Source organism: Thyridium curvatum (assembly GCF_004353045.1).
Source record: "Thyridium curvatum strain D216 chromosome Unknown NODE_2_length_892811_cov_85.036431, whole genome shotgun sequence".
NCBI classification, from domain to species: domain Eukaryota; kingdom Fungi; phylum Ascomycota; class Sordariomycetes; order Thyridiales; family Thyridiaceae; genus Thyridium; species Thyridium curvatum.
In genome coordinates this window covers 431,077-444,062 of record NW_022156757.1, presented here as the reverse complement: position 1 = coordinate 444,062, position 12,986 = coordinate 431,077, and the positions used below count along the sequence as shown (strand labels likewise).

Here is a 12,986-nt window from a genome sequence, read left to right as displayed (position 1 = left end):
CTGGTTAGCGAACCAATTCCTTGGATGGTGAATTGAGCAAATGACGATTATGTTCTCTTTTCTGCTCTGGCCAGGAACACAAGCGAACAGCAAGTTTGTTTCCTGTTGGCGAAAAAAAGAGCGGTCGACAATGGCGAGATGGGGAAAGCAGGATAGCTTTCTGGGTGGGTGTGGGGTTTGGAGGGGCCTGGCGTTCAGGCTTCAACCAAGGAAGGAGAAATTTAGTGGAGTTTGATAGCAGAGACATGCGCCGTGACGACAAAGGGACCCCTGTGCCAGCCGGCATAAACAGGCCAATGGAGAGGCGCCTCGGCCGTCTGTCTCTCGCATTTGCGAGGCCTTGGCAGCGGCCTGTGCGCCCTGAAGCCCACCACAAGCGGCAACCTGCCGCAACCACTTTAGCAGTGCTCATACCCCCCCACTCTAGACACCTGACTTGGCGTCAACTTCCCGCCTCGGCAGTGATGGCGTCACCGCACCGGCACGCGTCTGAACTTCAAGCCTTGTCTGTTGTATATATGTGTTTCCTGATGAAATAGCAAAAACAATCACTTCCCACAAACTCTATCCAGAATCCGGATCCGAAACATCTACAATGATCCCCTCTTGACGACATATATCTAAAGCTGCTTCCCCTTCCACAAAATCATGCCTCCTCCCGACCCATCCTCAACCTCAACCGGAGCCTCGTCATCATCATCATCATCATCGCCCTCTCTCCCCCTCCTCGCAGCCCACGCCCTTCTCACTACCTTCAACTCCTTCCTCACCGCCTCCATCCACACCATCCTCTACTACCGCAACGTCTACCCGAAGCGCACCTTCCTCTCCGCCCGGGCCTACAGCCTCCCCGTCCACCAGAACCGCCACCCCAAGGTCTGCGCCTGGGTCCGCGACGCCGTCGACGCCGTGGCCGCGCAGCTGTCCTCGGGAACCGTCAGCCGCGTCGTCGTCGTCATCCACGCGCCCCGGCCGCCGCCACCACCACCAACACCAAAGAAAGCCGCTGGCGGCGGCGGAGCAAAATCAAAATCCCCATCAAACGGCGGCCGCAGCACAGGCAGCGGGGCCACTAGCAGCAAGACGGCTACCCTCAGTGCCGCCGTGCCGCCGGGCGCCGTGCTCGAGCGGTGGGTCTTTGACGTGAGCAGCTTCCCGGCCTGGCCCGGCGGCGCGGAGGCCATGCGCGGGTTCGAGGGCGACAAGCGGATAGCCGAGGACGAGGAGCTTGTCGGCGAGGGCGGCGAGGGCGGCGAGGGCGGCGAGGTCGAGGTCGAGGTCGAGGTCGAGGACGAGGACGAGGTCGAGGTCGAGGATGAGGACGAGGACGAAGACGATAGCGACGATGACGAGGATCGAGCTGCTCTCATCGATGACGCCGTCAACTGGGCCGATGTCGAAGAGCAGCTGCGTGGAGCGCTACGGCGTCTATCTCATACTGGAGAAAAGATGGGTCCGTTGCCAGATGGGTGCACGTTTACCGTTGCAGTCGAACTGCGGGATGAGGCCAAAGCGCCCATTGGGGTAATGATAAATCTGGCAAAAATTACTCTGGTGTTGCTCAAGCATGCTAATATCTTCTGAATAGCATCCCCAGCCGTGGATTCCGTCTTCTCCTAACCTACAGACGCCGTCACGGGTACGGCGGACCGCAGGTAGGGATGTCGGCGGTGTCAACACCACGCCGATTCGGTCCATCGAAGCCGGTCCGTTGTCATTAGAGTGTTGGGTAGAGGAGGGAGCTGCGAAAAGCGCGCTTTTGCGCTCCTCAGCAACGCCCGCCGTGGCATGAATAATAATGATAATATATAAGACAAACAAGCGTCGATGCTTTTGTGAAGAAATGAAGAAAGTAGTTATCTTCTCTGACAGCTTCATCCTCTGAAGCAAAAGAACAAGAAATAAAAGGGGAAAATCGTCAAAAAGGAAATCGTCCTCTAGGTCCAGCCCTGACGGCTACTGCACCCCGCAAGCCTCTTTCGTGGGTTCTGTTGGTATCGTGGATACCGCGGTATTTGTTTGCGACTGAATTGCCCGGCCTCGTCACGCCTTCCCAGAAAGATCCCGGTAGCAACCCAGGTTCGAACTCCGGTCGTGGCAGGGGCCGAGTGTCGTGTCTGAGGGGCAAGGTTAATGGATGTTTTGTGTCCGCCAGAGTAAAGACTCAAGCCGCTACACTATATCCCCCTGCTCCTGTTCAGATGGGGTGCTTGAACTGAAATATAAGGGCAATCTGAATCTGAGATGGTCGTAAAATCGTAATCATGTTCTTGGCCCGCAAGTCGAGCTGGCCGCTCCCCTGGCCCCCTTGACTGGGCCCTGGCCATACATCAAAGTGCTACATCATAAAAGTACAACGATCGTGACCCAACGCGTGTCACAGTGACAATTTCAACGCCGCCAGCCAATCCATGCCCTTTACATCCAACGTCCACGCCTCCCTAGAACACAAAGGTCCAGAGAACAATAGTCAAACCGACGCCCCCCAAAGTCCCACCTGCCATTCCTCCATCATCAAGCCATCCATGCTCATCTATCTATCTACATGAACCCCCACACCCCCCTCAAGAAGCCGCCGACTCGCCACCACCTTTCAAGATCGTCCGCAGACTAACCATCTCCCTCCTCAGCCGGGCGTTCTCCTTCTTCGCCTTGGCCGTCTCCTCAGACTGCTCCCTGAGCTTGCTGACCAGCTCCTCCTTGTCATCCCTGCCCTTGCCCTTGAGCGCCTTGACGATCTTGCCCAGCTCCGAGTTGAACTTCTCGTACAGCAGCTCGTTCTCCGCCGTCGACTCCTTGAACAGCTGGTCGATGGCCTTGACCTTGGCCTCGTTGGCCTTGAGCGTGCTCTCGAGGTCCCGCTGGATCGCCGCGTGCCGCTCCGTGAGCTCGGCCATCATCTGCGGGATCCGGTCCTCGAGCGCCTTGACGCTGGCCGTCAACTTGGTGATCTCCGTAGTTCCGGACCGCGGCATCGCGCCGTTGACCTTGGCCATGTCCTCCGCAATACGGGAGAGTTCCGACTTGAGGGTCGCGTCAACGTCTTCGACAGCCTTCTTCTCGGTTTGAAGCCGCTCCCTCAGCTTCTGCGGTGATTGGAGACGAAGCTTTGGATTGGTCGACTTTGTCGGGCTTGTGGAAGGCCGTATCGGAGAGTCTGGGCCGCTTTGGGACGTCGGGTTGCGCGCGATCCGTAGTGTCGGGATTTGGGAAGTAGACAGCGTCTTACCGTGTCGCGGCTTCTCAAACGTGGGCGGAGAGGCGAGCGTCTTCTGCGGTGATGTCGCTGAGGTGGCATTTTCGTTCTGCCGAGGAGACCGAATGCTCTGTTGTTGGGGGCTGATAGGAATTTTGGACACTGGCACTGGAATGCGGGGGCTGGAATTGAACTTCTCGGATGTTCCCTTGGTAATGCGGAGAGGCATTGGTGTCTCCTCTCCGTCATCGATGCTCACCGCAGCCATGAGCGACTTAAGGTCCGACAGCGAAGAGCGCCGTTTCTTTTTCAGCGACTTCTCAGGTGGCGGTTCAACCTCGGGCTCCCCAATGGTCTCGAGACGGTGAGAACTGTTCGGCCGGTGTGAGCTCGGCGGACGGCTGTCTTCAAATGCACCAGCGATAGGTGGGCGATCTCGAGAACCTGGTCGTCTGAGCCTGCTGGGGCTTTGTGGCTGCACTCCCATGTCAATGGACCTCGACCTATTGACAGACGCCTTCGAGAGACTACTGCTCTCACCCGTTGCAGGGTGCCGGTGGTGTTTGCTCAGAGTACGCCACATTGAAGGCCGTTCCGGGTCAGTCTTGGTGTTCTGCCGCAAAAGGGTATCAAAGCCGAGCTTCCGCCTTAGAGAAGACGTGTTCGATGTTATCGATCCCGTATTGGACTTGTGACTGCGCGTGGTCGAGTTGAGAGACTCGTACGCTGAGCCACGCAGGGTGAAGCTAGCACCAAATCCTCCGACGTCGTCAAAAATGCGATCGCAGTCCTCGACTAGACGATCTAGCAAGTTGATGTAGTCGTGGGCATTCCCGTCCACCACGAGCAATTCGGCAAATGCGATGGTCAGGGCGCCTCGATCACCGTCGTTACCACAGCCGTCCAGGAGATCAGCAAGTAGCTTGATCAGCGCCGTGAAGGCCCGCCGGTTCTGAGGTGCCATATCCCCGAAGAGATAGTTGACAAAGTCGGCAAAGTCGCCAGGAACCCGCCGCGAGGACCTTTCCTGGAGCGCATCCAGTGCCTGTATGGTCATGATGGGACCCATCTGCTCCCTCCAAGCAATGCGCGCAAACTTCTCAAAGGCTGCGAATATGACCTCGGCACCCAGCTCAGCCGAAGTCTCCCAATCAAAAGGACTCTCGATCAACTTGTTGTAGAGATCATTGACTGACAATTCATCGACCACCGACCGGTTCATCAGGATTCTACCGACAAATTGCCCTTTGCGCGACTGCAGCGCTGCCACATATCCTGTGAATGTTTGCTCGAGTCGAACAAGCGGATTCTCGGGTCTCTCGTCATCCCCCCCCACTTGACCTTGGTTTCGATCCCGGACCGAGCCATTCAGTGAGACAACATCCTGCCGGCTGCTTGAACGTGACGGCGGCTTCGGTGGCAGCGGTGGGGCGTTTGCGACCGATGCCTTCTGCCTCTGTGGGCTGGTGCTCTCGATTGGCGTTGAAGTGCCACCAAGGAAACTGGACAGAAGCTTCACAGGCGAGGTGGACAGGAATGATCTGGCTCGCTCTGGCCTAGTCGCAGTGAAGCTCAGTCCCCGAAGTACCTTCGTATAATAAGACACCAAAGCCGGGGCCAGCTGGTAATTTGAGCAGTTACACTGATGGCTGAGGAGTTGGACGACTAGTCTCACGTTAGGACAGAGATGTTAAAGAAGAGGAATTTTTATACTTACCACGTCGAGACAGTGTCGGCAGGAAGTCCTCCAGTGCTACGTCATCGGTATATTTCTTCCCATTCAGACCCAGTGTGTTCATAGTGAGTCGCTTCATATCCCGAGTCCGCACCTCGACGACGATCTCGACACCATAATGCCCAACGGGCGCGCCCTTGGTCCCCTTCTCGTTGTCCAAGACCACGCGAATAGCAGCGGGCTCCTTACGCCCTTCGACGAGCTGCTCCGCGGCTTCTTGGAAGATGGCGGCGTGGAGACCAAAGTTGTTATCAGGCATCCTCACCGATCGGAGAGTCCAGGTCGGGTCCTCTCGCTCGGTTTCTGAAAACCGGCCTTCGATGCGAGCCTTGACGATTTCTTCTGTGTACTTGGAAGCCTTCGAATCGAATGACTCTTGAAGTACAAAACATCTAGAGGTCACCGCCTTGCTCGTGGCATACTCGCTTGCATGCGAGCCTCGCAATTCTTTGGTAGATGTCATCCAAACAAGTCTGCCATTAACAGATTCGGTGAAACGGACATCAGCGAGATCGTGCCATCCTGTGAAGGCAAATTCGTAAGTACCTTGCCCGCCTGCTGCGTTGGTCATTGAAGCGAGCAATCCAGCCGGCGAAGGCTTGTCTACTTCTCGAAGCAGGTCCCGGCTTGTCAGCGTGGTACCTCCCTTCTTCTTGACCATGATGATACAGTCGCTGAAGACCAGGAACATCCCTGCCCTGTCCTGCATATCGAGGTTGTGCGGCGAGGAATCATAGAGTGCTGCAAGCTCGACGTAATCAACAGCAAAGACCAGCCTTCCTCGCGGCTCAAGATCGACTGGCCAGCATTCAATCATATTGCGCAGGCGGCTTGCGACATGTGGCTTATCTTGCAGAGGCTCATCCATGGAGCAAATGTTGGTGATGATATCGCGGGCCTTGAGCATAAGCTGGAGGGCGGGGTGGGTAATAGGCAGACACCCGACGATCTGGTCGATGAATAGACTGTATCGAGGAAGACGCTGAACAGGCTCAATCAGGATGGAACGGAGAGCTTGCTCGCCTGTCTGTACCACGCGCGCTCGGAAGCTTGACTGCTTGTCCAGGAACTGGTTCAGCAGCTGTGGGAAGTTCTGACTCGCTCGGATGTAGTCTTGGTAGCAATCAGTGAATCTGGGAAACCAGTCGAGGAAGACTCTGGCCATGGCAAGGGCCCCACTAGGGTCCTTGACTTTGGCAGAACCTCCCAGGCGTGATGACGGGACTGAGCTGTCCCAATCCTTGACCGCGTCTTGCTCGGTCTCGTCCATGACCTTGCGCAGCTCCCGGACGAATGCCGAGTTGATCTGGAGGATTCGATCAGCAGACTGCGGAAACAGCCGTTCGATTTCATCCTCGGTAGGGCTTATGCTTCCTGCCGAGCGGCTCTTGGCCTTTTGACGGAAGTCGTCCGCGATGTGCTTCACGAGCTCGTTGAGCTTGAGTACATAACGCTCTTCGGTGTCCACCAACTCTCCCATCTTCATCCGGAGCTCCACTTTCTGGTCTCGGGTGAAGGATTTGCTCCGGTTGATCGAAGTAGGCCGCGAGGGCGCTCTGCGGAGCTTTGACGTCGGAAGGAATATCGGCTCCCCAAAGAGCTTGACCAGGGGCGTGTACATGCCGTACTGGCGCAAGGTCGGGTCAAGAATGTCATCCTCATCCTCGGGGACCTCTTCAAGATCCTCCGGCTGCAAGGGGATGATAGCACCCGGAGGCAGAACCAAGTCGATGTCAACATTGCTGATGTGCTGCGTTTGGAGTGCTGCCTGCAGCACCTGGACGGTCTGGACCGTGAGATCAGACTTTGTCATCGATTTCGCGAGGTCCGCCGCATGTTGTTCGCCAAAGAGCGCCGGCGCGGAGCCAGGCCGCCGCCCACGAGTCGTGGGATACTGATTCCTCACATGGTTCTTGACGGCCTCAGGTAGCTCTGTGAAGTATTTGAACAAGCCAAAGGCCAACCCTCGGCATATCTCGTCGCCTTGGAATTCTCGTGGCAGATGACCGACAACACTGTAGAACGGAGACGTTGGTGAGGTGGTGATTCGGGGGAAAGAAGCAAAGCCGGCCGGGCTGTACACGTGGATCTGCACCCGCGAGCTGTTGAGAGTGTAGTTTGCTGTCGTCGACGGGCCGTGGAAGACCAAGACGGGCAGATGTCCTAGGAGAGGATCATTGGCGTAGTAGAGGGTGTTCTGCTCTGGCGAGAGTGCCAGCTCCTCGGTGACACGGACCATGGTCGCTCAATGGGCCTCGCTCATGGCTGATCCAAGACCAGACGAACAGCAACAGTCGAGAATGGGCGACAGACGTCAGGCGGGGTTGGAGGGAATAAAGGGCAGTGATCGGGCGGGGTCGCAGGCGCAGAGCAACAGCCCAATGCCTCGAGTAAACACACGAGCCGTGATCGGTGCGCCTTTGGTGCGGGTTGGGTTGGTGTGTAGCAACACCACTGTTGTGTTCGTGCGTCAAATCGTGCGCGCGTGCGCGGTCCGTCGCTGCAGGGCCCCTCCTCTAGTAGGTACAAGCAGACCTGCAACAGCAGCCCCGGATTGATGGATGAGACCGTGGGCGTAGAAGCTGGCGCAAAGATATTTTCCCAAGACGGTGTGTCGTCGGTAGAAGCCGCAAAACAAGTGGACCAATCTGGAGGGACTGGAATGCTGGAGAGCGCCTGGTTTCTCGTTTGCCGACGTCGATAAGCCTCAAATTGCCAATGCGGGAAAAAGGCGGTCGGCGCAGGCGGTCAGCGAGGAATGAGAAACCGGTTTACGGAGACAGAGAAGATTGTCGGTCTGGGGGCCCTGTACAATTGCATGGGGCTGATTGGGGGACCTGGCAGGGGTTTTTTCCTTTCGCAGAGACGCGAACGCGTTTTGGGCGTAGAGAGACTGTGTGTGATGTTTTTTAATGTTGTTGCACCCCACTTGGACTCTGCACGAAAGTAAACACACGGGCCGGAAGTTTTACCACGCCCAGTGGACGCCCGGACTGGTCTAGATCCCAGCAGATCTCCGGGCGGGCAGACAAGAACCCCCCCCCCCCCCCACCTTCTATTTTCAGCGTTTACACCAGTCCGGCAGCGGGCGGCACTGAGACCTGCGATCTGTTTAGATCGGCACCTTGTTTCGACTACTTTACTTGCTAGTTAGTGTTTCCATCATCGCCCTGCCTTTGGGTTTACGAGCGCCTTTCACACACCCTGCGCCTGGCCCGCATCATGTCCAGTCAAGAGAATCAGGGAATACCCCTTCACTACGCGCCGGACGGAGTGGGCTACAAACTGCTCGAGATCCCCCCGGAGCTCCAGGCCCTTCTCGAGAGCAATGAGCCCCCCACGTGAGTTGTCTGACTTCCGGTTCTCGTATCTCTTCCGGCGGTACCTAATATGATACCATCCAGACTGAGAATCGAGTCTTCACCGGCTGCCGCCCTTCTCAAGACGGCAGACAAGACGTGGTCGCTACGGCAAAAGAACACGTCCAATGCATTGATCATCCTCAGGCCGTCTACTGCCAGTCAGGCGTCCGCCGAGATCTCACAACCCGGCATCAATGCCATTGCTACCATCCACGAGACGATCGAGCTCGTGCCCGAGTCTAGTGACTCCGCGCCAGTCCCAGCACCGAAAGGGAAATGGCACGAGAGGTTTGGGAGGAGCAGGTGAGAGCCGGCGCGACATGGTTCACAATGTTGACTAAACTGCACTGCGACCGCTACCCTTCAAACAGTAACCGAGGTCAATTCGCTGCCTAGGTCTGAATGCTATTCTTGGAGAGCGTAACAAGGAAAAATGTACCATATGCTTAAACTCGAAAACCCTCGACTGAGCCAAAGTCCAGGGCGGTCATTAGTGAAGATACGCATGAGAATACAGGCACGCCGTCTCGTAAAACGTATCGAACTCGGCGCAGCAAGATCTGACAAAGGAGAAGAAAAGAAGAAATGACATCCAGTGCGCTGTAAATGCAAAACCAATCATCATGTATTATGCCCGAGTTCCTGGCTGGGTGTACGTCCGCCGACGTGGATACCACATACCTACTCCTGCGTAATATGTACCTCCATTTGCCACCTACTGGCCACCTTGATGGCCGAAATGTTCTCTCCGGAACATGGACCTCGCGGGAATCGCGACGAAAAACGGCTGCCGAGGCGGTGCCTGCCCTTCGAAGCTGGACCTCGCGCTCTGCCGATGCTGAGCTCGAGGCGCTGCGCCTCCCCCGGCTTGAGGCGGGTTGTTCTGCGCCGGCACCGGTCCTGCCGGGGGTGGAGGAGCCTGATGCCGAAACCGAGAAATCCTGGCCGGCATGTTATTGTCAGGCGGCTGCTGATTAGCGTGACGAAGGCGAGGGGCTTCTCTCGGCGGAGCAGGTCCTCTCGGCGGAGGAGGTCCTCTCTGCGGAGCGGGAGCTTCTCTGGGTGGACGGGGCGGACGAGGATCTTCGACACGGCGGCCTGGCTGCGCCGGGCTATCCGGGTACTCATCCTCGAAAGCGAACCGCATTTGACCTTCTCGATATCGAGCAAGTGATGTCCGGACCTTGTCGCGGAACTCCCGGTCTTCCCGCGAAGGCGGCAGAAGACCTCCAAGGTTGGCTAGGGACTGGTTCGCGACCATTTGTCCTTGTCTGATGATTCCCCGTATGTGAGATAGCGGACCTTCGCCCACTCTCTCCGGAGAGTCCTTGCTTGGCGGCTTCGCAGCTGGTGCTGGTGGTGCTGGTGGTGCTGGTGGCCGCGGTGGCACGTACCGTGGTAAGACATCGTGTCCGCGAGTTATGTTCCTGATAGCATCTGCGACCCTACCAAGCTCGGGGGCCCGTGGTAAGGCGACAGGCGGCACAAATGGCATGGCGTTCATCCCTACTGGTCCGAATAATGGTTCATACGGTTCCCGCGGCGGAACTCCGACTGCGGCGACAGCTTCATTGGCATGTCTACCCATTGCTATGTTGTGGCCTACAGCAATAGTTAATGGCGAGAACTTTTTTATTCGCTCAAGAGCACCTCTTTGGTAGACTCTAAACACACTCTCGCGATTTGCTCAAGAAATCGATCACTAACCTAGATGCCGGGCGCGCGCTGGTACGGGGATGTGAACCACATGCCGTGGATCGCGGGCCTTGCGCTTCTTCTCATCCTCCTTGACCCTCTCAGACACGTTGATCTGTAGATTCTCAAGGGCCACCCCGGGGTTTGCATCCACGACTTCCTGGCGAGTGCGTTCCTCTGCCTCGCGTACTTCCCGTTCATGGCGCTCTGCGACGTTCTCAAACAAGGGACAGTTGCCCTTCTTCCCTCCGCGGGTACTATCGTCAAAGTGGGAGTAGTCGCAAGACTTGTGGCAGACGTAGCACTGGACGTTTCTACAGCCGGAACGAGTGCAAGTCATCTTGTTGCACCCGTCTTCCTTGATGAATGGCGTCCCGCCTATCACTGTGAGTTAGCTTCACGCAGTCAATTCCGAGGGTCGAAGGACTCTTACATTTGTTGCAATTCCGAACCAAGGCAGCAGTCATGGCCTCCTCGATGGTGCGCCTTGCGGATTCACCATCCTCTTTGTCCAGTTCCATCTCAGCGCATGTCTTCGGTATGTGCGTCTCCTTCCGGCAGAGCCGACAGCTCACGATTCCGCAATCTGCCCTGTCACAACGGAACTCCTTATTTACTTCGACCGACGGATACTCTGCGGCATATGGACAGAATGGGCAAGTCTCCAGGTTCTCGATACCCGCCATTCGTAGCAGAGCTTCCTGCTCGATTCGCTCCAGTGCAGTTTGCATGCCCGTATCGAGGAAGAGCTCTCGCTGAGCGGGCGAGAATCCGGCCGGGCACCCGTCCATCGAGAGACAAGCGAGATGGTATTTGGAGAGCCCGATCTCCGTCTCGGCGGCTCGTCGGGCACAGTCCCGGCAGAACCACTACCGATTCGTCAGTAATCTATCCCCCGCAAGCGCTCTGTGTTGGTCTTACATGGCGATCGCCTCCCGAATAGTCCCCGTTGCAGTGCACCATGCGGTTTTCGGCTGCATCCCCGAAGCAGCAACCGCATTCCCGGATTTGGCCTGCAGCCTTGGCCCTCTCGAAATTGGCCTGTTCCTCCAGCTCTTGCTGTCTCTCCGCTGCTCTCTGCTGGCGCTGCGCCTGAAGAACGATCTTGGCCGCTCGGAATTCTTCGAGCAGTTCCCTCTCCATGGCGTTCTCTGCGTCCTTGATAGCTTGGGGAAGGTTGTTCATAGAGTAAAGTGGCTCCTCTCTCGTCGGCCGCCTCTTGTACTGAAAGGGAGGTTCTGCCTCATTCCATTCGTCCACGATCTTTCCTATAGCCAGGACTGTAGGGAATAGAAGGCAATTGTGGATGTCCAAGAGGGCATACAGGTCTTTGCAAGGGATTCTGGGGAAGTTCTGCACTAACAGAGTCTTGGTGAATCTGATGCGAGTGAAGTCGTGAATCTCAATCTGGCGGCCGGGATGGTTGAACTTCTTGGTCGCTATGGTGACCTCATCGTCGGCATCAACATCGTCATCTTCTTCAGACCGCTTTCGCTTCCTTGGACGTCGAGGATAGTCCTCGCCGTTGTCGATGGAATCTAGTATGTGAGCAATGACTGCATCGTGTTCGTGGCCTTTGTCCTGAGAGGTCTTTCTAAGATAGTCGTCACATATATCTGGAAAGAGACGCTGGACAGATTGAAAGCATGCGTCCCGGTCGTCGAGCGCGGGTCCTGAAGCCGTCGATTCAGGCTCTGTCTTGCTCTCGGGGGTAGATGGAGGAGTGTCGTCGTCCGACACCCAAATGAGGTCTCGAGGATCTATCGTATCCATGTTGGCTTGGTCTGCTGGCGAGCCGAGCTTTGACTCTTCTGGGATGTTCGAAGCCGAACGAGCGCCAGCACCGCTTTCCTGCAGTCTTGTCAGGCCTTGATGACCTCGTCGATGAAACCGTCTCACGGTCTTGATTTTGGAGGAAGCGACGTTGCCCATATCAGAACCGAAGTTCGCGACAGGAACGGTCAATAGCGCAAAGAAGGCAGTCCTGAACTCATTGCAAACGGAAGTCTGGAATGAATATTGAAGAGGGAAAATCTTCCCGAGCGCCGTAGAATAACCGACTCTCCCACTCGCAAGTGAATGGCGCGGAGGCGAAGTCGCTCAGGTTCCAGAGACCATAAAATGTGGTAGACAGTGGCGGGAACCCGAAATGAATGGAACGAGGGTACAACTCACCGACTAGGCTGCGACTTGGTTGACAGAATGAAGGGTTTTTACATTGGAAATGAGAGGCATCCAAGTCGTAGGGCAAACAGCTGGCCTTTGTTGGCCCGGATGTCGGTGGGTGCGAGGGAACAAAGGACAAACGGGTCGCAGGTCTTGTTTCGGTTGATTGATAACAATTGTCAGAGATGGAAGAGACGTCAAGGATGGCTTATCGAAGTGCCCGAGAGCAAAAGAAAATAACCTAGCAGGGGGCGGCTCAGTCAAGGTCATCGAAGTGAGTCGCAGGTGAAGCTTGGGTCGTGCTCATGGCGACGCAGTGCTCACTGGCTGTTGGCGGCTTGCAGCCTGACAAGGGCAAGTGATGCGGTGAGCTGCAGTTGTCGTGCAAGTCAGAGTCATATGAGTGGGCGCTCCGTCGACTGTACCTCCTTGCGACTGACTGACTGACTGGATTCAGACATCCATGGGGCAACCGGCGAAGAAGTGGTGACTGGTTTCTGCCCACCGAGCCCCTCGCTAAAACGAGTGTTGGGAAGAACAGGTGATGAGGCGGAACTGCAGTCAGAGAGCCTGGGTGAGAGTGGGTGATCAAATGCGGCCAACAGCAGGCACGCCCGCACCGAAGCTTGTCGGTGCTGCAAAAGGTCCGATCCATCCTTTGATGCACGATTACTGGATCTGGAACGTGTAGGTAACTACCTAACAATACCTAAGGCCTGCATTACTGGGGACGGGATTCTGTATTCTGTCTGGTGGGATGGATGGTCTAACTGATGTACTTGCATCATTTAACACTGCATAAAAAAAACAATGTCACGACGCAGGTCTCATT

At 56.3% G+C, this 12,986-nt stretch overlaps 4 protein-coding genes across 4 annotated transcripts; 2 read left to right on the top strand and 2 right to left on the bottom strand.

The window, feature by feature from the left end:
* Positions 1 to 648: 648 nt before the first annotated feature.
* On the top strand, positions 649 to 1,584 carry E0L32_000548 (uncharacterized protein; the record flags this gene model as incomplete). Its single annotated transcript, XM_031140014.1, has 1 exon — positions 649 to 1,584. The coding sequence occupies one exon, from the start codon at positions 649 to 651 to the stop codon at positions 1,582 to 1,584; it is 936 nt and encodes a 311-aa protein (XP_030995865.1).
* A 980-nt stretch (positions 1,585 to 2,564) lies between these two features.
* E0L32_000547 (uncharacterized protein) lies at positions 2,565 to 7,170 on the bottom strand (the record flags this gene model as incomplete). The annotated part of the gene is made up of 2 exons (XM_031140002.1): positions 2,565 to 4,861; positions 4,914 to 7,170. 2 exons carry the CDS (start codon positions 7,168 to 7,170, stop codon positions 2,565 to 2,567), a joined length of 4,554 nt encoding a protein of 1,517 aa, XP_030995864.1.
* Positions 7,171 to 8,153: 983 nt separating this feature from the next.
* On the top strand, positions 8,154 to 8,689 carry E0L32_000546 (uncharacterized protein; the record flags this gene model as incomplete). Its single annotated transcript, XM_031139991.1, has 3 exons — positions 8,154 to 8,272; positions 8,336 to 8,596; positions 8,665 to 8,689. The coding sequence occupies 3 exons, from the start codon at positions 8,154 to 8,156 to the stop codon at positions 8,687 to 8,689; spliced, it is 405 nt and encodes a 134-aa protein (XP_030995863.1).
* A 319-nt stretch (positions 8,690 to 9,008) lies between these two features.
* On the bottom strand, positions 9,009 to 11,920 carry E0L32_000545 (uncharacterized protein; the record flags this gene model as incomplete). The annotated part of the gene is made up of 4 exons (XM_031139980.1): positions 9,009 to 9,895; positions 10,001 to 10,366; positions 10,422 to 10,857; positions 10,910 to 11,920. The coding sequence occupies 4 exons, from the start codon at positions 11,918 to 11,920 to the stop codon at positions 9,009 to 9,011; spliced, it is 2,700 nt and encodes an 899-aa protein (XP_030995862.1).
* Between the last annotated feature and the right edge of the window lie 1,066 nt (positions 11,921 to 12,986).